The sequence below is a fragment of the Centrocercus urophasianus genome, unplaced genomic scaffold, assembly GCF_019232065.1.
Source record: "Centrocercus urophasianus isolate 14NV4802_14NV808 unplaced genomic scaffold, USGS_Curo_1.0 seq_18, whole genome shotgun sequence".
Lineage (NCBI taxonomy): Eukaryota > Metazoa > Chordata > Aves > Galliformes > Phasianidae > Centrocercus > Centrocercus urophasianus.
Window position 1 is genome coordinate 11,324,144 of NW_024884733.1, and position 24,381 is coordinate 11,348,524.

At 34.6% G+C, this 24,381-nt stretch overlaps 1 protein-coding gene across 1 annotated transcript in view; it reads left to right on the forward strand.

The window, feature by feature from the left end:
* Positions 1-23,681, forward strand: part of CDC14A (cell division cycle 14A) — a 55,144-nt gene extending 31,463 nt beyond the window's left edge. The window contains 10 exon segments of the mRNA XM_042819393.1: positions 2,035-2,122; positions 4,363-4,593; positions 7,347-7,485; positions 9,911-10,067; positions 11,360-11,472; positions 12,022-12,069; positions 13,912-14,040; positions 14,909-15,166; positions 15,168-15,228; positions 22,026-23,681. Of these exon segments, the coding sequence (XP_042675327.1) occupies positions 2,035-2,122; positions 4,363-4,593; positions 7,347-7,485; positions 9,911-10,067; positions 11,360-11,472; positions 12,022-12,069; positions 13,912-14,040; positions 14,909-15,166; positions 15,168-15,228; positions 22,026-22,055 (1,254 nt within the window). The 3' untranslated portion in view covers positions 22,056-23,681.
* Positions 23,682-24,381: the final 700 nt, after the last annotated feature.

The following is a 24,381-nucleotide window of genomic DNA, read 5'->3' on the forward strand; positions in this document are numbered from 1 at the left end:
ATTGTACATAGATGTTTAGTACATGTAGGTATAAGCTATAGGAAATGTTTCATAAGCACTAAGGTGATAGGGTAAAACCAGAAGAGGACTAAATGGTGGGAAAACTCAGTTTACAACATGCATGTATGCTGTAGTTGGCAAATGCAATAGGTGCCTTTAATATGAAGCTATTCACAAAGCTTAGGTTATCTGTAGAAGGATTTCTATATACTGCAGTGTTCCCTGTTGACTGAGAAATTAGTATGGCCTTTGCTGAACTAATCTGATCTGTGTGTAACAACGAAATGTTTGTTATAAAAGGAATAAATGTGTGGAAACTCTTAGGATTGTATGTGTGTATATACATGTTCTTGTGTGTGTATCTGTGGTATACGTTGAGTTGCACAAAATAAAAATCAAACAGCAAAACAGTTGACTAAAGCTGTGTACCAAGCTGTCCTATTTTATTCAATGCTTAACATCATTTTATATTGCTCTGAATTGTACGTATGTGTGAATGAATCCTGCTCATTGTCTGAGTTCCAAGTGAGAACTTGGAGTCCTTTATTTTTTTGGCCTATTATTTGTATGTCTTATGCTGCTTTACATGTGGCAGTCTGATGGTCAGCTTTGTATGTTTAGATGTATACTGTGCTGAATTCCTAAAAACTTAAATACTCCATATATTTGCTGTTAACACTTCAAATGTAGTTGTGTGGAGAAAAGTTGCATAAGACTTAAAGGGAACAGGCTAAAGGAAATTTCATTTCTTTAAAGGATGAGCTCTAAAGTTCTTCCATTTTACTACATTATCAAGACAGCTAATTCCCCTTCTGTTGGTCTTGATGAAAAATAATTAAGTTTACAATTTTCTATAGTAATATTTGTATATAGTGCTGAATACATATGTAGTTCAGAGTTGTTAAGATTTAAATTCTCCACAGAAGCGTATTCTTTGAGGAATGATTTAAGACATAAATGCAACTATAAAAATAATTCAGATTTATTTTCAGAACTTATTAAAGAGAGTAGAGGGCTACAGTATTGAGATTGCAGTCTGAAATACAAATTCACTTCCTGCAGGGTGCAGTACTGACTTGGCACGAAGTTCTCTTGTCTTTATGCAAGCTTGTTACCTTACAGGAGTTTTCACTGTGTGAGGACATTTGGAGCAAGCCTAATGGGGTTAGCTAAGCATGCAGTTGTTGAATTGGTTACAGTGATGTCCAGTTACTGGAATCTTTCACTCATTAGAATGTTTTGATGAGCTGAGAACTAAAAACATGAGCTTTGTAAGGCAGTTAACTGAGTGCCGTGTCCTTATAAGTGATGCTGAGAATAATTGTATGGCCAAATGAGGAATGAATGCTGTTCTCTTAAAAGAGGGGGGGGAAGGGGGGGAAGAGGCATTTTCCAGTTTGGGCAATAAAAGAATTTATCAAACTTTCCTGAACTTGCCATTGGAAAGTGAGCTCTGCTTTTACAAAGAGATATGAAACCTGATTTTGATTTTTTTTTTTTTTTTTTTTTTTTTTTTTTTTCTTATGTTTTTATCCATTCCTTCTATGATTACTAATTCATCAGAACTACAACAAAACATAAATTTCAGTATCTACAGAGAAAGGATAATTGTTTTTGCAGGCTAATTATGCTCTTAATTTGTTGTCCTTGAATTGTGTTTTTAGTGCCTACTTGCTAGTGTCTTACAGGGAAGAATTTTTCCAAATTCTTTGGTTAAAACATACATATTTGCCAGTGTTGTTGTAAGGTGGTGTCTTCAAACCCTGAACCTTCTATGAGAGAAATATCTTGGATATAGAGCCTTTCTGTTTTACCTGAAAGCTTCAATAGAACTTGTTGTGGCTTTGTTTTATTAAGAGGTTTTTGAAAAACATCTCCTGGTATGTTAGTCATATGTAAGCTAAATAATTACATCTGAAGTTCTTCAATGCGTCAAGAATGCCTTATTATAAAAACAAACAAAGAAAACCTTTTTCAACCTTGTTTGTATAGTTATTAAAATGCTTTTTTTTTCTTTCTCTTGTAATTTTCTAGCGAGTAGAAAATGGTGATTTCAACTGGATTATTCCAGGAAAATTTCTGGCATTTAGTGGACCACACCCAAAGAGCAAATTTGAAAATGGTATGATTCGAGATTTTAATGTGTGTATTTTGGTGCTACTCTTTGGGTTGTTTTTTTTTTTTTTTCAGCATGTTAAACATTAATAGCAAATGAGCAAAAGATCATAGAGGTTTTTGGATTAACTGTCTTCTGCTGAAATAATTGTGCAATGAAAATTTTATGTGCACAGAACTCAACTCCCAAAGTGTCTTCTAACAATATTTCCTTAGAGTGACAAAAGTGCTTGAGAAACTCGGGTTCCTTCCCTTTCTTCTGGTGAGCTCCGTAAAGTAAGGGAGCAATTATTGAACGTTTTGTAATAAAGGCCAGGAATGGCTTCAAAAAGGTTATCTTTTGTACTTGGGATAAAGGGAAGAATATATATAATTCTAATGGAATATGAAAGAGAAACTTGACAGACGAAGTAGGGATTTGTTCCAGTTCAAAGGAAAATCTGACGTGATTTCACCTCATTCCTTGTGCTGTGCTCTTTTATTTCTATTAGCATATTTTCTGAATAGCTGCCTCTTCTGCTCTCTTGTGTTTCCTTTATGAATAGAATGCTGCTGATTGCACAATTTGTCCACTGAAGATTTAATCAAAATCTAGAAAATGCATTAGTTGGTTTGTTTCTTTCCTCTGGTCACTGTTACAGAACATCTTCAAAAATTTTCTAAATTGTTCCACAGAATTTAGAAAATGTGTTTTATTTTCAACATGTATATCTTAAACTTAGTTATGATTAAATTATCAGTAGTGCTTAAAATACAGTTATGAGTGTAAGTACACATTCCAAAGCTAAGTTTTTACTCGTTACTGCCAGATTGGATGGAGCCTGGAGCAATTTGTTGCAGTACTTGATCTAGAGGCTGGCAGCCCAGCATGTGGCAGGGAACTTGATGATCCTTAAGCTCCTTTCCAAGCCAAATCATTCAATGATATGTATATATGACTTGCAGAAATGTCCACAGGATGTCCCAGAAACCTGTTTATTCAAGGAGATAGTTGGATCAAGTAATAGAGTTGTAGAGTGGGAGAATTAATGCCCTAATTTCACCTGCAGATTCAATCTATGTAGGTTGCTCTGAGAAGTAATGCCTTCTAGTTCCATGGAAACTACAACAGATACAAAGAGCACAATGATGCTACTTAACTGTCAGCCACAAAACATTTTTCAACACGATCATCACCATTAGCTATGCTTTTTCCCTATAGATGAACAGGAGACTGCACACTGTGCTTGTCAAAATTGGCACCGCTGGAGGTGGCCCATTGTCACCTCTAATGAAACACACCAACCACCACTTCACTGTGCTGACACCCACTGTTTGATTTCCATAAATGTTCATAAACGTTTCCATAAACATTTTGTCCCTCTGCTGCCATCTGTCACACAGCAACAAAGTATAAGAGAATATTGGTGTGAAGGTTCAGTCTCTTCTGCCGTACCACCAGCATCTGCCTCTGACATCACAGGCCAATATAACAGGAGGCTTTATTTTCAGAACAGCCCTCGTACTTATTTCAAAATGTTAAATTCATGAATGTGTGCAGATATCACCTAGTTTAATTTTTGAGTGTAGTCGATGTGCAGGAAAGTAACTGTAAACTATTTAGGAATCTGAAAGAAAATTGTATGATCTGGGAGCTAAAATTTCTTAAAGTATATTTAAAAGTAAAGTATATTTAAAAAGTAAAGTATATTTATTGGAAGCTTATCAAGAAAAAGTTGGAAAGAACGTACTTGGCAACTTGGAAGTAAAGAAGAAGTTAACTAAGTATAATACAAATATTTCTTGCACAACTTTACCTTTGACTGTTGCTCTTGTCTATAATGTAGATCACCAATCTATTTCCATCATAAATGGTGTTTCCTCTTAAAGCATGTTTTATTCTTGTGATCTACAGCTTTTCTACAGAGAAACAGCACTTCTGAAATGTTGAATTGATTTATATCCTTAGCTCTCTAATGTCTTCAAATCTCTAGAAGTAGAGGGTTGCGTGCTAAAAAAGATTATAGTGCTTCAGAAATACTGTGCTCTAATTGTTTTTTCTGATTCTCTTTTAATGTATAGTAGTTTCAGGAGTATTTTGTGGACTCTTTCAATATCAACCTGTTTCTGTATTATAGAGCAACTTCAGTACAAGAATGCTTTCTTACACTTTTAAAAGGATTTTTGGAAGGATTTTTATTATCAGGGCATTGAATCTCATCCTCATAAAATGATTGTTCCAGCACTTTTTTTTTTTTTTTTTAACAGGTTATCCTCTTCATGCACCTGAAGCCTACTTTCCCTATTTCAGGAAACATAATGTCACATCAATTATAAGACTAAACAAAAAAATTTATGAGGCAAAACGCTTTACTGATGCTGGTTTTGAACATTATGACCTGTTCTTCATAGATGGAAGCACACCAAGTGACAGTATAGTTCAGAGGTTCCTGAACATCTGTGAAAATGCTAATGGTGCTATTGCTGTACATTGTAAAGGTATGTGCACTTATTTATTCCTCAGACTGAAGTTCAAGGTAAGTATTAATGTGTGTAGTTTGTTGTAGGAAAAAAAAAAACTAGAATTCTTTTAAAGTAATATTACTTTATAATCGGACTAAAAATGCAACGAATATTTTAATGTGCATAGTGAACTCTTTCATCCCACTCAAAAAAAAACCTGACATTCCATTCTTCACTGCTTTCTATTTTTTTGTTTAGTGTCACTTGCAGACATGAGTTTTAATTGTTACAGACTTCTCTTTTGCCTTTTGCTTTCACAATTAGCATTATACTCATTGGCTAGGAAATGCTAAAAACTGAAAGGTTTTCTTTGTACTTATGGGACCGTTCTACATTTTTCTGTAGAGAAAGTTACTATTGTGATGCTAGTATTTCAAACCAGTCTATGTCAGCATATCATCTAGGAAATATACAGAACATGCTCAGTCAAGAAGGATCAACAAAGGCTCTGAAGGGTTGGGTTTGATTTATGTTTAAAGAATTGTGTAAGTTCATTGTAAAGACAAATGTCTTGCTGATCTGAAACAAGAATAGTGCTATTTGTCTGTATTTTATTTCCATGAACACTAAGCATGTGTATCAGCGTAAACAAGTTTATTTGCCAACAAGTTGTTAGTTTGGCTAGAACCCCAAAATTCTGGCATTAATAAGACAAACATCTGCTAATTGACTTGAAGTGTAAGTTATGAGGATAGCCTGTCAGTCTTCAGGCTTAGTTGCTGAAAGACGGCAGTATACTTTTCTGGTGACTTAGATGTGCACTTGCTGATCTGAAGTATTTTTGATCTTTCATCTGACTACATAGACCTCAACCTCCACCCCTGAGAAAACTCACTTTTTAAATTTTTTAAACCCTTATAAATAAGCTTATGAGAAGTTAGCTGCTAACTCGCAGCTGATGTACTATCTGTAGATTCCTTGTATTCTTACGTAGAATTATTCCAAGCACAGCTTCCACTGTAGACATTGATAGCCACAGAATCTCCCTAATTATAAGCTTTTAACCTTAATCCTTTAGTCTGAATCATCTTAACTCTCCAAAAAGTTGCAGCAATATTTAGTTATTGGTTAAATGTAAAAAGCTTTTAGTTCTGTATAAAATTGTCAGTAAAGATAGTTGGCTTGTTAGATCTCTGGTATAAATAGTTACTGATATATAAGTAATAACTGACTGTAAATGGAACATTGATGGGAAGGTTCAACCTCTACTGCCATACCACCAAACCACAAATAAAAACGCTTGGGGAAATAAGGTATAAATGTGTAGATACTTAACTAACAGTGAAGACAGAGGGCTAGAAAGAGACAAATTATTTTACAGTTATAGATTTGTCTAATAGTGAAGGCTAATTTTGCCTTCTATGCTTTCTCCTACCCCTTTCTTAAAACCAGAATTAGTTTGTAGTTTTGGAGCATGGCTGAATTTCTTAAGTTACTGACGTATATGCTAGTCAACATGCATTGCTGTTTATACAGATAGAGCACTTCAAGAAGAAATACAGGAGAGGAACGTTCCCAGGCACCAGTATGTGCTGGGGATCACCTGTCTGGAAAGCAGCTCTGCAGAAAAGGATCTAGGCGTCCTGGTGGGCTTCAAGTTGGATGTTCCCATCCAGAGATGGGAACATCAAGTCAGTGATGTCCCCTTGCCGTCAAGAAGGCTAGAATTATTCTTGGCTGCATTAGGCCAAGTATCACTGGGTACATGCCTCAGCATTAGTGAGGATACGCCTAGAGTTCTGCATTCTGTTCTGGACTCCTCAGAGCAAGACAGATAATGGGCTTGCTAGGAAAAGTCCAGCAGAGGGTGGTTAAGGTGATGAAGGGAACAGGGCATCTCTCCTATAAAGACAGTGTTGTAACTAGTAAGCATGAGAGGAGGCATAGGAGGAGATCTTATCCAAGTCTATAAATATGTGAAGGGGACAGACCCAGGCACAGTGGGGTCCTTTGTCAGGAGAAGAGGCAATGGGCACAAACTGGGAAGCGAGGGGTTTCCTCTGAACATCACGAAGCACTTCTTTGCTATGCAAGTGACTAAAAACTGGCACAGGCTATCCAGGGAGCTTGTGGAGTCTCCTATCTCAGAGATGTTCGGAAATTGTCTGAATGTGAACCTGAGCAACCCTGGGTGACCCTGCTTAAGTAGGGGATTGGAACAGATGGACCCAGAGGTTCCTTCCAACCTCAATCATTCTGTGGTTAGTAGTGAATAGTTTTTACAGGTGGGTATCACAGCAAATCTTATTCAGAAAGAAAATTAGCTGAAAAGGTGTTTGCTGCTCACTGTTGTAATGTGTACATGTGTGAGACAACGTGTCATTTTCATGTGTTTGATTCTTAATTTTTAAAGTATTAATGTTGGCCTTTGTGTAAGGGTACTTTCATTTTGTTTTATTTATGGTCTTGTAAAAGCAAGTTCCAGCTTGGTCACGGATTTCTTAAATATCAACCCTTTAAAATAGTTTGAGGTAGAAGTGCACAACAGGATTATCAGTTGCATGTTTTCTTAAGGTGTTAATTTTTTTAAAAAAATATGATATATTAAGTTGTGTACATACAGAACTGAAATTGTGTAGTGTGGTAAACAGAATATCAAATCAGAAATTGTTTCTTCAAATATTAAGGTTACATAATGTTTCAAAAGTCTTCTAATCTTGTAATTGAATGTGATAATTAGGAGATACTTACAACTTTGTATGTGAATGTTAATATGTGTGTTTCTTTAGCTGGCCTGGGAAGAACAGGAACACTGATTGCCTGTTACATAATGAAACACTACAGGTTCACACATGCTGAAGCCATTGCTTGGATAAGAATATGTCGACCAGGCTCTATTATAGGACCTCAACAACACTTCTTGGAAGAGTACGTGCATGTCATTTGCTACTAGGAATCAATTGCTTTTCTTACAGATCTTTCTGCCTACTGGAGTTGTATATTACTGCCTTTCATAAGATATTTTAAGTTAGCTGAGATTGAGATGAATTTAATAGGCAGCAATCATCTTCTCTGGAGTATTGTACGTTTTGTTGCCTTCAGGGACAGAGGTGTCAAGACTCTGTGTTTTTGTTCTAAGGGATTTGAGAGATAAAGACAAATGTTTTGGCAATATCAATTTGTATGCTGATATAACATAAAGAGTAAACGTTTGTTAAAATGTTAATGTAGGAAGGATAGACTATATAACTTTAAGCCTATGATGACACTTGAAATTACCATAGTAAAAACTGGTGTTACTTTTCTTTCTTGTAACTAGGGATTAAATAAGTATGTGGCAGAGAGCTTACAGTCTCTGTCAGTTTTCTAGCATAATGTATGAAACATTTTTTACTTAGAGCTAATAGCTGTTAGCAAAGCATAAATGTATGGTTTTAATATGCTTTCTTCTTAAAATTGTCGGTATCCTTTGTTTTGAAAACAGGTTACAGATATTTAGAATGAGAGAGTCAGGATTTGACCCCAAGTGATTCTAACTGGAAATAATGGGCAAAATTATGCTGGCTTTAGTAATGTTGATGTTTATTTAATTGTTTTAATTTCATAGTGGCTTTTACATTGTGTACCTCTATAGCATTCATGCTGATTTGAGTTGATATCCTGCTGATATTTAGCTGAAGGCATTTTCATTATTGTGAATAAATAATACTATATAAATATAGTAAATCATTATCTGACCTTATAGCTAAAATGCATAGGTTATGAGATAAAGAAGTGTTACGAAATTCATAAGAGAAATGGAGCATGAATTAGGATTCTGATTTGCTTTCTACTCTGGAATGGGTGCTCCTTTATTTGAGAGGAGGCCACCCATTGAAAATACTGTGAATCAAAAACTTTCACAAACCACAAGGGCTCTCTGAAGACGGTTTAAGCTTTGGATGATGGGTTTTTTCCACAAATGAGCACAATTGAGTGGAAGATAAGAAATGGAGGATTATCAAGTACTATTCACTTGAGATGAGAGAAACAGGACCCATGTCTTTTATGTAGTGGCCTTTAAATAGTTTGATTTGGTAGATAGGCAGAGGTCTTTCAGATTTTTTTCGTTCATATCTATTTTTGTAGTGAAGAGCCGTAGTAAAAGTTGTAAATTTATTATCTGAATTGCAATAGTTATCTATTTTTGATATTCAGACAAAATTCAAGTCACCAGTAGTGTCAAAATAGGAATGAAGAGGAAGGAGCTAACATTGGTTTTAGCAGTCTAATGTAAAATGTCTCAGGACATTTTAGTAGTCCTGGCCTCAGGATTACAATGTTGCATCTGACAGAAGTCTTACATATTTGCTGTCTGTGCCTTCACAGACATCAAAGCTTCATCTCTTCAGTCTTTTGAAAAGGTGATTTTTTTTTTTTTAATTTTTTTTGTTTGTTTGTTTGTTTGTTTGTTTCTTGACACATCTCTTGGCTAGGAATGTCTCAAATGACCTAGCTACTGTGAATACAATTAATCTTGAAAGATTTCCAAAGTGCTCAAGTTCAAGCATGCACTCTAGGCTACTGCTGTTAGGTGGATTAAGTGGTGCCATTTTCTCCATCATTTCCACTTCATGTTTTCTTAGGATATAGCGAAAGCTCTGAAAGTGTTTACCTTTCCCATTTGTTGTTATGTAAGCTTGAGTAATTGGCTCAGGCAACTGATTAAGGTAAACTTTCCAGTGAAAGTATCTTCTCACTTAATTCCCTAGGTGTTTTTTATTGTTCGTTTTTTTGTATAGGAATTTAATATTAATATTCAGCTCAGCTTATGCGCATTGCAATTAAATGATTATTTTTGCCACCTGTCTAAAGCATATCAACTTGAATTTTCTGAAAACTGATGCCAGAGACCTGTTCAGCTTTGCATGACTATGACCCCTTTCGCTGTGCAAGCCAGTAGTAGTTTTACGTTAGTCATGTACGCAGAACTCCATGATAATGTGAAGTTGAAGTGCACTATCGTTCTTTATGTATATAAAAACATTATTTTATATGATTTTTTAAAATGGCTTCTAAAAACCTTTAAGTATTATTATGAATTCCAGTTTAGATTAATTATTTTCCTATTATGGCTTTGTAAAATAACACTTCAGCATCTGAAATACTTTTTTTGACTGCAGACTTCCTAAAGATTCAGTGGTTGTTTTCTGTTAACCACTTAAGATAATTTTTCTAGTGATAGATGCGTCTCTCTTTTTCCAGATAAAGATGTACAAAAGATTCTAACATAAGCAGTCTGTAACAGTAGCATAATTTCATATTGTTTGTGTGCAAATTTATTTATATTAATAACTTGCTTTGAATCCAAAAGGAAGCAAGCAATGTTATGGCTGGAGGGAGATCTCATACAATCGAAACAGAAACAGCGAGTAGTTGATGGAAACATTAACAGAGTTCTCTGCGGTTTGAATGATATGTCGATCAGTGACAGCCTGAATAAAGTGCAAGACTTGGATCAGTATGGGGAGGTAAGGATTCGTAAGTTTCACGCAAGCAGAGATGGATCTGACTGTAATAACTAGAACATTTTAAGGTTTTTGTTGCTCTTGGACTTGTTAGTATTTTCTTTTTAAAATGTGATGATTATGAGATCTCAAATTTTCTCAAAACATATAGAAAAAGTTTGGATTATATTTATAAGATTCTTGTGAAGGGAGTGTATAGATCACTTTTTAGACTTCAAGTAGGTGTGCATGATTTCAAATCTGCCTTCTATGTTTTTCAGTCTTTTTTTTTTTTGTTATTTTGAGAATGGGGAAAAAAATCATTTTTCCAATTGGAAATCAATTTATTCTGAATTTCTGGCTGATAACATGTGAATGTACAGATGCCCATTCTTTTATTGCAGAATAGTGAATTACTGCTGCTATGTGTACACTTACAGTAAGAATTTGACAATTATATGTTTAAAGGAGAAGCATGGACTGAGAGCTACAGTGAACGTACTTCTGTTTCTTAGCCAGTAAGAATTCCAAATGTAGCTTCCTACAGCTGTGAGAAGTGAGTTAGAGAAACTTAAAATTCATTTGGTCATCCTGTTTTAGCTCTGTATTAAATAAAGAGCTTTCTTATATGATGTAAAAGACCAGGAAAACAATGGGCACCTTCAAACGGTACCTTTACAGAAATGCATTCAAGATATTCAGGTTACAGTGGATCATATAATAGAGGGCTATTTTATACTGATAACTGTTGCCCTTTTTGAAGTTCAATTTGTGGCTTAGAATCTGTAAAGTTAAGTATCTAGATTGCCAGTGAGAGAATATAACACTGCATTGGGATGATCTTCCTTGCCTAATGAAAACAGCTGGCACATCCTATATGGATAGGTAAAAATAATGGTTTTGAATCTGAGCTATTCTAACTTTACTGAATCCAATATAGCAGCTTATGTACAGATTCAGAGCATAAATTCAGAGCTTTTTTTCTACTGTAACTTCCTTTGTAGTATGATTTTCAGGTTTTTACAGGTATAATATTAAAGCTGTTAACATTCTGAACGCTATATTTCAAGTGGCATTTGATTCAAGCATCCTGAACTGATTCTGAGCTCAGAGTCTGTAAAAGGCCTGTGTGAACATGTATTTGTGCAGCACCACATTTTATTCACTAAAACTGTGCATAGATGGAGTAGTGCCCCATCAATGCACAAGATGGTAGATAAGCCTTTTGTGAAGGGGATACTTAGTACCCGGGAACTATTTTGCTCCTAAGACTTTTTTTTTTTTTTTTTTTTTGCTTGCATACTTTTTTTTACCAGTATGATTTTGAAGACAAAGAAGGTGTGGAAACTAAGGATGGCCTGACACAGGGAGATAAACTTCATGCCTTAAAAAGTCGGAGACGGCCATGTTCTACAACTGGAGCTCTGAGGTAATTATGTAATTCTAAAGTGATTTGCAATTTTACATTCATACCTTGCTATCAGATCTTCATAGAAGCACATGGTCTCGTTTAAGCAGTTGTACTAGTTGTGCCACTTCTGTGGTGGAAATATCCATGCATGTGTATATTAGTTGCAGATTTGTTTTATTAATATATTCCTTTGTTTTCTGTCTTCCTGTTCTGATTAACTACTTACTATTTAGTCATGGAAGATAAAGCAGAAAAATATTTTGAAAACTTCAGATTGATGTTTATCTAGCATTTTAAAACTTATATTCCTAACAAAAATGTTCTTTAATTTATGTAGTTATTTACCTCTATTCTTTATGTAAATTTTGAATCTTTCAAGATAGGTAAAAATGGAAATTTTAGAATTAAACCTGCAATTGTTTAAACCTTATAACTTTTTAAATAATCATCAATAATTTTTAACTCTTATTGGTTTCATACTTTAAGACCCATATGAAACTTGCAATTAGGCCTTAAATAAATAAAGTTTTCCTTTGATTCATAAGATTGCTTCTTTGGTTTCTTTAGGCTGCAAGAAATGAAACTGCACACCAGGTCCATATCGCAACCTTTCAGGTATTCAAGATATTATCTATTGTATTAAATTGGAATTATAAATGTTTACCATTCCAGTCTTCTATTTTCAGTGTTCTGAGTTATGCATATTATATCAAGTGATCAGTAGTTTCAAATTTCTGAGAGATGTCAGGGAATGAACTTTCTTAAACAACTGGAAACAGAAAAAAAATTAACAGACGGGAGTACAGTTTTACTTCAGAGATGCCTTGAATTGTCCTTGATAACTGGCACACACAAGTAGTTTCCCCAGTCATAATTTCTGATATCTATACAGTTGTATAGTGAAGGATAGTTGATTCGTGGCCACTTTATTTCTGTAAAAGTACTTATCTTAAAGCCTAAATCAGCTGATCGTTGCCTTGTGTCAAGCTTTTCTTTGTAGATGAGATAGAGATACAGCTTAGTGCATACTATAAATATTTTTTTTATATATATCCAAGAGATACCTGATGATTGTTTTTTTGTTTTACTTCTTTTTGATAGTTTAATGCCTTACCATTGCATTTAAAATACAGTACAAAAAAAACCAAAATTGTCACTATAAAGCATTAATATGAAGAAGAATATATTACCTTCAATTCTATTCCAGCCTGGATTTTTGAGGTCATGGAATGGTTTGGATTGGAAGGGACCTTACGATCATCTATTTCAAACCCCCCTGCTATAGGCAGAGACACCTTCCTGTAGACCAGGTTTCTCAAAGCCCCGTCCATCCTGGCCTTGAATGCTTCCATGGAAGGGGGCAGTAACAGCCTCACTGGGTGACATATTCCAGTGTCTCACCACCCTTACAGTAAAGAATTTCTTCCAAAATTTAGTCCAAATCTACCCTCTTCCAGTTAAAAACCATTTCCCCTTATCCTGTTGCTATATGCCTTTATAAAAAGTCCCTCCCCAGCTTTCCTGTAGGCCCCCTTCAAGTACTGTAAGGCTGCTATAAGGTCCCTCCAGAGCCTTTTCTTCTCCAGACTGAAGAACCCCAGCTTTCTCAGCCTGTCCTCATAGAGGAAATGCTCCAGCCCTCTGATCATTTATTTTAGCCCTTCCTCTGGACCCGCTCCCACATCTCTGGGGGCTCCAGAACTGGATGTGGTACTCCAGGTGGGGTTTCACAAGAGCAGAGCAGAGGGGCAGAATCACTTCTCTCAACCTGCTGATCACACTTCTTATGCAAACCAGGATACAGCTGGCCTTCTGGGCTGCAAGTGCACATTACTGGCTCATGTTGAATCTTGCATCAACCAACACTCCCAAATCCCTCTCCTCAGTGCTGCTCTCAAGCCATTCTTCGCATAGCCTGTATCTGTGCTTGGAATTGCCACAGTCTGAGGTGCAGGACCTTGCACTTGGATGAATTACTCCAGATGTCTGCTCTTGGAGGACTTCTGTTTACCTTTTCTTGGTGTGAAGTATTTTTGCTCTGTCGTTTCTTCTGTGCTTGTAGTAAGAGACTTGTACCCGAGGTGTTTTGTCCCTAACATCTGATCGCAATGCTTCTCAGTCTAAGGATCAAGAGAATGTCATGGTGCTGCTAGGAGACTTGTTCATTAACTTTTATTAAACTAATATTGATTGCTATAATGTTATCCTTTTTATTGAATAGTTCAGTGCACCATACTTACAGAATTTGGTCACTACAGATCACATCCTATGAAAAGCTGTGTTTCATGCAACTTAATAAAAGCTCTACTATCACCAGGAAAATTTGAGTTAAAACTTAGCTATTTGACTTAAGAACTTAGTTTTTGAACGTATTAGTCTATATATTGAGTATCTATGTGTTTGAGATGTCTATTTCAATCATAATCTTATTTCTTACTGAAACTCTGCTACTTTTAGACTGAATACTGCAGGCAGCACGGAAGGATCTGTATCTCCATTGAAGGCCTCAAAAATCATGACAGTTAATTCATCGTCTGCAGAAAGAATAAGCAGAATTACTTCATCCTCAGGCTCAAATCTTAAAAGGTTATTTTTTTTTCTTATTTTGATACAAATAATTATTGAATATTACAATGACTTTCAGTACATATGCAGTCTATGTAGAACTTCTAAGAAGGCTTTGATTTACTTACAACATGATTTGCTGTTCTGCTAGCCAAATTTTGGTTACCTGCACGTTAAGAGATTAATGAGAAATACTACTGGTAAGAGAACTGCATCCATTCAGAAACAGTATTATGTTGCTTAATAGAAGCTTTGCAAGAAGCTTTCCTCTAAATCTGTATATTACTAATCTCAGAAGAATACTAAGTAGTAACTGAAATTATTTTTGTGAATCTTTGATTAATTGCCATTCAATTCCATTATTATTTTTGTATGAGGTAGTTATGGATATTAATTAAAATTTAGGATGATGTATTTTTCATAGCTTCTGGGCACAAATATTTTATTTAAAACAGCTAACTTAATCAATGAGGTATTTCTAGACACCCTGTTTTTATTCTCAAATTTTATTATTTTTCTTATTGGCTTGATTGAAGACTTGTATCATGTCACTGATTTAAGAAATGAGGAGTTCATAAACTTAAATGTAGACAAAATACTTCACAGTAGGTCAGTCATTGCCTGTGCATTTAACACAATCTCCTGCATGCACACGTGATTTGACAGAGATGAAAGCTGGCAGTGATAACATCTGAGTAAACAATGTTTGGGAACTCATGACAAAGAATTCTGTTGTTTGTTATTCAAGAGTGAGAAGATGGGGCATTCTGAAATGTGTGCACATAGCTCCATGTTATTCACCTAGTGTCTTCTGAATTATCTGCTATTTTTTGTATGTCTTTGTACATATATTCTTTGTATTTTTTCCCCACATGTGTTTTCCGTTCAGCGTTTCTATAAACTCCAGATTAGCCAGTTCTCTAGGGAACCTGTATGCTGCTTCAGATGATGAGAGCAAAATGACATCACTGTCCTCTAGGACAGGTTTTTCTGTAAGCCAAATCTCCAGCCACTTGAATGGCAGCTTGCAGCTGCCTCGCAGAAATAACCATGAACTGAACAACAACTTGTACAACAGAAGCAGCAATAATGGCAACAACCTGAGCAGCCAAACCAGTTTTCACAGCACCGTGACAGATGAGTATGCATCAAGTCTCCTTTATGGGCCTTACAGCTCTTCCAGCACAATACCAGAGTCGATCAATTCCTGTAAGTTTGCAGTCACAACCCTTTCAGGCATCTGACCAATTCTTATCTTTCTTGATTCTCTGAGTGAATCTGTTGCAAAAAGAAATCTCAAACTAGCATGATTTTCTGACTTCCTTTAATATTTCTTAACAGCAACTTGTCTGTTACCTTTTTTAATTAACTGTCATTTCAACTGCTTCTTTTTCTGCTTCTTTTGAGCATCTGCATCGCAGAGGTTTCATGAAAGTAGTTCATCCCTCAACTCAAAGTAATACCTTTCATGATATCTTTTTATGGATCCTTATTTCCCTTAGATTTTCCTTTCAGATTATAACATTATGGATAAAATTTATTATGTATTTTAATCTTCATGAAGTAATAGATCTAAATAAACTTTTGTATATATCATACTAAACGGAAAACACTGCATTCTGAAAGATAGGACTTGCTTAAAAGATGAGCGTTCTTGACACAATACCCAAGTTCTTTTCTAACAATAAAGGAAAAGCATTTTATGTCAGTACATTTCCAATGGTCTCACCATTTTACGGAATCATAGGACTGTTTGAGTTGGAAGAAAACTTTGTCATTTAGTCCAACTCCCTGCAGTGAACAGTAACATCTACAGCTAGATCAGGTTGCTCAAAATTAGCTTTTATATCTCGTCAGCTTTGCTGCCTGGGACTTATTTTGTGCCCCTTTTTCTGTGTGAAGGAGTATGCAGAAAGAGGATGCGTGAATAAATTAGTGCTCTTTACAAATTGCAGAGAGAAGAGATTAGAAACAGTTCTGTTTTGAAATCAGAAATAACTGTATGTGCTGATTATCAATTTTAGGGAGAAAGACATTTTAAAAAATCACATAGAATATCTGGCCTTCAAAGATTTGAGATTTGATGTCCTACTAATTATAGAAGTTACTGCAGTGTTCTTAATAGAATGTATTGTCTAGAATTAATTGAACCCATCTGTGTCTGTTTACAGTTGGTATATGGCACCACTTAGTGTTCAGAATTCACATGTTTGTAGCTTGGGAGTATAAGTTTCATTCATTTACATTATTCTGTTGTAGAATTAATTTACATGTGGGACTGAAAGCTAGCTAGTATAAAAAGTATATTGAAAATGAAGTTACTGTGAGGGAACTCAATACCTCTTAGATGTTCTGTATTCTAGTTTTGATCTATGTTTGCACTGGAAAAGGAGTAGAGATGCTGTGCTAGGATGTGCATCCACTACATCCACTGGTGGATACTAGCCTATCTGCAAAGAAACATTAATGTTCCATGATCATAAGATCACTAGGTGTTCTATCTTGAATTTAAATTTGGATCTGAGCCATGCTTTAAACATCAGCATTAGCTTATTGGCTAGGGACTTCTTGAGCATTACCACATCCTTTAAGTTATACAAAATTGTTTTACCTTTTTAATTGGGCACTGTTTTTACCTGTTATATGGGAACTTAGGAAGCAAACTATATAAATGAGGTTTGTTTCAAGGTGAATGGATAAACCAACTCACAAATCAAAGTGGTTCTGGAAAAACAGAACTGTTTTGGTTGAACTTGCTGAATTGGTTGAATACTTCCAAGCAGAGATGAGAAGGTGAAAAACTGTTTAGCAAATTGACGATGTTTTATCCAGGATACGACTTTGACTCTTTATCATAAATTCTGATGATTTGGGGAAGTCAGCTTTTTTAGGTAATCCTATTCCTATCTTATGGTGTTCAGCTCTCAGGAGAGGATTGACAGAGGCTCCAGCTGATTATGCTGGAACAAAATTCAGTATGCAAATAAAGGTAAAGAGCAATCGCTAATCCGAACTGAACATTGAAGTGGCAAAACATCTTCTTTTTTGGGTTTCTCACTTCAATATTGTTTCTTTTAAATATATTTGAGCAGTAATTATTTGGAAAGTCAGTCCATTCCCATTCTTTTCTGTTGTATTTTGTGTAAACATGCTGCAAGCAGCAATTCTTTGTTTTATCCAAATTGTAGTTAGAGGTGTATATTATGCATAAATATGTAAAACTACATGGAGAGCCCTAAGGGGAAGGGTTGCTTTATAACTGTAGTGTTGTGAAAAACAAGTTGTTGTTCATAATAGCTCTGAAGTTAGTTACAGGAGTGCCAAATGATAATTGGAACCATGACAGGAACAATAGACATAGTTACTCTAAGAGCTAAAGCTTTAGAAGTTCTATACCTTAGAAACTTAACTGTCTTCTCCTTTTAATCTCTTTGTACTTTTTTGGTAGTGAGTCTATAAGTGGCTAACACTTGTCCTTCTTGACAGTGGTTTATTTTGAAGACAATATCATTTTTTCTTGATGGTTGGTCTGAGTGACTGAATATAGTCACACTTCAAACATTTTCACATTTCATTTGAAGCTTGGTATATGTTTTTATTATGTACTGCTACATTCCTTTATTTCCTTATTTTACTGTCATGAAGACATTTTATCTTAGCTTTGTTTTCTTTTAGTAAGTTGAACTCTTTGCATGTATGACTCTGGTTTAAACACCATTTTGATCATGTAAGAATCCTGTACTGTTTTTTGGTGGTTTTCTCCAGTAAGTAGAGGCAGCACTCAGTTTTCACTTGCTGAAACCTGCTTACCTAGTGGCATCCTGGTTATAAATTAAAAGCTTCAATTATACTGTGTTGGAAATTCATTAGGGTGGCAAGTCCTTGCATAAACAAGATACTGACTCTCACTTTTTAATGTCTTGCATTCCTTGTTCTTTTTTTTTTTTTTTCTTTGTAAAACAGCATTTAACTGAATCAAAGTATCATCTTTTTTAGTTGTCTTTTTTTTTTTTTTTTTTCCCATTCCTTATTGGAACCCATTTGCCAATCATGAAAGATTGTTTTTTCATCTTTGGATGTCAGTGGTTGAAGTAATATTTTGCTTGTGGTGGTATTCATCAGTGGTCTTAGGTAAGCTCATGGGCAAAACAAAGTAACATCAAGCCTTAATACCTGTTCTTGCAGAATTCTGTTAAAAATAGAATTATTTTCAATGATTCCCACTTCACTGTCTTAGATGCTGAATTTATTTGGAGTCTTGTTAACCAAACCTTAGTATTGATGCAATGTGTTTTTATTAAGTTGCATTTATTTCTAATTGGAGTATAAAAGGTAATGCACTTGACAGAAGTCTATCACATACATCAAAAGCTATGTTTATTCATCTAACTTATCAAGGAGCTCTTGAATGATAAGAGTTACATTCCTGTGCTTTTTTATGAGCAGAATTCACTTACCAGAGTCAGATGTCAAGCTAACCATCTGTGATTGTACAGGTGTTCTTATTTTAGAAAATCACCTTATCATCTTCATTTCTCTTCAGTAGTTTGTTAGCTATTATACAACCAGTGGTGGAGGAGCATTTTAAGATGGTTAGGACAGTAAGTATTCATTTCTAATCAATGCTCTTCAGTCTCACTAATCTCTTGAGAGAACAAGGAACTTAATTTAGGTGATGCAAGTACATAATTCTTTCTTCTAGTATGGAAGAAAACATTTTTAATACCCTTATTTTCTCTTTTTTTGTCATTTAAAATTTTACCACCCATTTATTACAACTACTACTATTCCAAATTCTGGTTAAAACAAACAAAAATAACCATTCCTGTCTCTTCCATTTGTTGTCAGCCATGTTTTTGTTTTCCCTGATGGCTTTTGCTCTTTTATTAGAGTAAGCCTGGAAACAAATCCATTTCATTACATCATATTGTATGCTGATGAATTAAGTGAAAAACTTGATTTCATAGAATAGACAACTTGCCATTCTACCCAAGCAGAATACTTTATTTGCAATCTTAACAAGTGGGATGCTTTGACTAAGCATCATTTCACAATTATAAGTTGCAGAAAGTCTTATTGAGTATAACCATGTCTAAGGTACAGCAATAAGATTTCTTTGGATTTATAACTATTGTAAAAACAAAATATCACTTCTTTATCACTCCTTGTATTTTTTTGTTTTTTACCAAGGGCTATGTATCTGGGTAGTCTTAAGATGAGTCATATTTTGCTTCTATAGCTGCCATGGAAACTGGCAAGATGTAAAAATCTCCCAAAAAAATAAAAAATAAAAAAAATAAAAATTGAGAAGCATTACAGTATTCTAAAGTTTAAGTATATGATCTTCATGCTTGTAGAAGAGGCTTTCTCAATGTTAGGGAATCTAGTGGGGTATAAGACATTTTGCATGGTAAAAAAAGACAGACGGTAGCTTATCTTACTTATCTGTAAATCTAGCAGACTGAAAGGATCATTTCAAAGGTATATGTAGATCCTTTTAATATATTCTGATTTATTTTAGTGGATCTTAAGGTGTGGGGTTCTTGTGGGTTTGTTTTTTGTTTTTTGTTTTTTTTTTTTGCTAATTCTTGTCTTCTATACCACTCCTGTTGCAATAACACTTTGGATCATTCAAAAAGACTTAAATTACTTGCACATAGAGGCTTTTATCCTAAAAATATCATGACATAACATTAGAATTTTATTTGCTGGAGGAGAGTGTGTTCACTTCCTGATAGATAGACAAGTGATACAGGATTGTTGCATTTCAGGTGTTAGTTTTCAGATGGCTTAGTCCTGAATTTAAATGCATATGAGTATGGTTTTCACACCTAGATGGATCTGTGATTTATTTTCTTTTCCAGGAGGCTTTCAGTGTCTCCTACTGAGCAAGGAAAGTGATAATAATCTAAGCAGTTGCTTCAGCATGAACCTCATTAAAAAGGTATCATTAATGATAGGGAAGTCATCTAATTCTTAGTTTATTTAAATATCAGAAGCTTGGGTATAAAATGCCAAGCTTGATAGTGCTTAAGACCACTGTAGGATTGCACCAAGGATTTTATCCACTTAACTTTGTTCTCTCTTCATGGCAATTCAGCGTTTTTGTTTTTTTTTTTCTTTTTCTCTATTTTAAGAGTCTCTTAAATACAAGCCTGTGACTTGTAACGGTAGATTAGGGCTTTCTGTTTTTAATAAAGCTTTCAGAATTACAGGCTATACTTTGAGTCACTGCAAATAGGAGGTAGGAATGTGAATTTTAAAATAGAAAACTCCTCCATCTGAGATCTGAAAAAAAAAAAAACCAAAAACCACCAGTTAACAGGTTTTGAAATATTAGTCAATCTCTTTGGACAGTGTGAGATGTTAAGAGCATTAATTACTTAACAGCAGAAGTCAGAAAAAAAGAAAAACTAATACCACAGATATATTTAATTTTTCAAATTAGTCTGCATGCTGTGTATGCTGTACAACAACTGAGTTGTTAGAACTGTTATCGTGTTTTGGAACCGTGTTCGTGTTTGTTATCATGTTATGGGAAGTACAGCAAATTAATCTTAGTCTGGGAAAAAATGCTGCTTAAACTTAATTCTTCTTCACTGTATTCCAAAGAGGATTTGAGACATTAGGAAGAGCTTTTTGCTCCTTTGAGGATCATTAATTGAACAGAAGTTTTAAGTATACATTAATGAAGGGATATTCCTTCTGTTGGTCTCTTACATATGTAATAAATGGCTCAACAAATATTCTCACCAAAGCTCATGAAGTCAGAATGATTAAAGAACCTGGGGGGGGGGGGAATAAACTCCTCTGACTGTGTATTTAATGCCTGTAGTAAAGAAAAAGAATGCTCTTTACATCTGCTCTGTTTTACAGAAAATTTAGTATTACACAATACCTTTTTGTCAAGTCCATTTGGTACTAAAACCAGGCCCCTATTAGTCAGTGATGTTCAAATCTCTGTGTGCTGATATAGGAAAGACTACCCAGATAATCTCAGACCTTGAAGATGAGAAATGCGTACCTGAAAGACAACCTCAGAAATATATTTTGTTTAGTTTTGGTGGACAGCAGAAAAAAAGGTAGTGATACTAGGGCTTTAAAAGCTTATTATGTGCTTTTTCTACTTATAGGTTTTGTTATGGATGCCAGAGACCATTTCTACAATGACAAGTTAGTTATAGTGGAAAAACAGAGAAGACATCTAAGGTTCTGAGTTCTTAGGACTCATGTTGGTCTCCAGTAGTTTTCTCTAATCCTACTGATTTTATACAGTTTGAAAATATAAGGGTGGGATGTAGAGTGTGGATGAGTTACATTTATTATTACTCATTTGTTTATAACCGTGCCAGTAGAATGAAGAGCTCTCAAATAAGATTTTCTGATCATCACAACAACTTCCTGACCACATTTGTATAGGAGGTAATAAAACATTTGGATGTCATGTGAACTGATTACTGATTTTGTAAGAAAACTTTAATAGAACCAGTAATGCAAATAAATATAGTAGGCTTGTGGTGCTGTAATTTTTTTTCCCCTTGGTAATTAGCTACACAGCATGGATTTCCTATGTCACTGTGTGAACCAACACCCAGACCAACACCGCGGCCTTTCCACAGTAGCACTTTCATTCCCATTTGGGATAAATGGAAGCAACTCAATTCTCATAGCCGCAATCGTACATTTTCCCAATATGTCTTTAAGGTATTGTCTTAAGGTGTAATATTATAGATTTTTTTAGTATTCTTTCCAAGGAACTCTATAATTTGGTTTGGAGAAGTGTAGACACAGAGAAATTGATGGATTTTTAGTATCCAATTTTTGAGTTCCTAGCATTTTTTTTTACCTAAATCAGAATGCAGAAATTCAGATTTCCTTACAACTGTTCTTTTTTTTTTTTTTCCTCCTTACTGTCATTCCATTCTTCCCTGTCTTGAAGTGCAAAATACATATTAAATACAAGTATTACCTCAATGAGTTTTAATCAGTTTTTCTTCTCTGCACAGTCCCTTCAGTCTGAATATGTTCAGTACTAAAGCTTTGCTGCTTTGGTGAAACCTGCTGAATTCTTACCGTGGAAATCCTTCATGAAGAAGAATTTAAGGAAAGAAGCTGCTCATTCCGTTGAGGAGTTTTCAATAAAAGTTGTATCAAAACCATAACACCAAGGAACAACTTCTCAACAGACAGAAATTTCTTATTCATGACTACTGCAGATGCACTGAAGTTGTTTTATGGAAATTATTCCTCCATGTTATATACAGATCTAAATTTTTAATGTTGAAACTACTTGAATATATTTCTAATTAATTTCATTATGACTTTATTAACTTGTGTACAGTCTTAAAATGTATTGAGAGAATATTTTATTAAGCAATATATATAAGAATTATGTAAAAATTAGAATGTTTTAATTTAGTTGTTCACTTTGCTACCAAAATGCGTATTTTAAAGAATTTTTACATGTTTATCAAAGATATTATTTTTTTAATGAACAAGAGGTTTTTCTTGTTTTATGGGTCCATTATTGCTTAAAGGCTAATGTAATTACCTCTTTCGCTGATTGGTCTTCTGATAACTTGGTGGAAGTCTAACTAATGAGACTAGTTATTATGCTATCAACTGAAAGCACTTGGATACATAGTCTGCTTTCCACATTCAGCTGCTGATGTTTCATGAGGAGATGCTATGAAAGAAAAATGAGTTACATTGCAACCTTCATCTTCATTGCAAAAAGAAAGTAACTTAGCTGATTATTCAGTTAATTAATACTTTTTCATTTTACTTTAAAGAATTGTTTTAACTTTTAAAAGTAGAATGTTAAATTTTGCTATGCAATGTCAACTGCAAAAATAAAGACAGACAAAGCATACTGACAAAGTAAGAATGTTTGTATTTGGCTGTGCTGCACACTTGCATTTTGCAAGTTTCAGTAGCAAAGCACACCAAAGTGAATGTTTGGAAGTACACTGAATTGTCACTTAGTGACTGGATGTTCTATGAACCTTTGAATTTGAAAACTATTGTCAGATATATAGGTAGTTTAAACTGCTGTCACACAACAGTTTTGTTAGCAGTAAGGATATTCTTTAATACATTAGCTGGTGCAATTAGGAATGAATCTGTGAATGAAATGATCTTACAGCGAAGTATTAGAGATCATGTAGAAGTTTTTCAGAATTCCACAAATGCGATCACAGCAAAAATAACAAAAAAAAGCATCTGTGAAAACTAGAAGACAAACACAAAACAGATTTGTTAGCCATGAGTTTTTCCTACATCTACAGGAACATGAAAATAGAACTTGTTGATTTGTCAGTCTTTGTTTCTGAAGACGTGAATGATCTGCGTTTGCCCTGCAACTGAAGTTGCCACCAAATTGCTACGTAGTTATACTGAAAGTGTTAATAAGCAATACTGAGAGCAGCTCTCAAATCACTGAATAAAACTTACATGCAATGCTGTACTTTTCCACAATTGTGTATATGTAAAATATACACACACAAAGTAGCATATGTGTGTGCATATATATATATACAACATACTATATATGAATTATAGATTAATGGTAAGGTAATTCTACCTCTTATGAAAAAAAGTCATGTGCTTTGTTATAAATTTCCTTTAAAAAAAAATTGTTTCATTTTGGAATGTAGATATATGTACATGTATACAGCTAATTGATAATAAAATGCATATATCAGCCAGCTTCCTTGTTTCTTGTCTTAATTAACCTTCATTGGAAAAGAAATGAGCATGAGGGGTGTCTTCTACAACTAATCTTTCTAGTTAATATTCCTGTATTTGTTTAGAAGCATCAAGGATTTGTGACATTTCTAATTGAAATTAGACCATATTTTAAAATGTATCTTAATTGATACCATATTTTAAAATGTATCTTAATTGAGGAAACATTGTTTTCCTGGACAAGGACCCTTGTTACAAGTGTAGTGTAACTTGTCTTTTTTTTTCTGTGCGCAATACTTTGATTTAGCCTCTCTAATAGTAGGGTCTTTATACACGAGAATGCAAATAACCACATTTTCATTTAGCTTTTTCTTCTTGCATTGGTGAAAAAATTGTCACAAATGGTTTTATCTTAGCTTAATTCTGTTGATGATTTTCAGCAAATTTGTTGTGGTGCATGATAAATTATCTATGGTGCTTAATATTCCTGTCAGGTAAGCCTGCAATAGATGATGTGGATAGTGTGTGACTGTTGCACAGCAACTCTAAAGGAACAGCAAAGCCTGAAGTAGAACACATGCTTTAGAAGCTTCTAGTGAATGTCTATTCCAATAACACAATAAAGGGTTCTTGTCACTGCAGTGAGGCAATTAAAGGATGTTGATTTGGATGCGT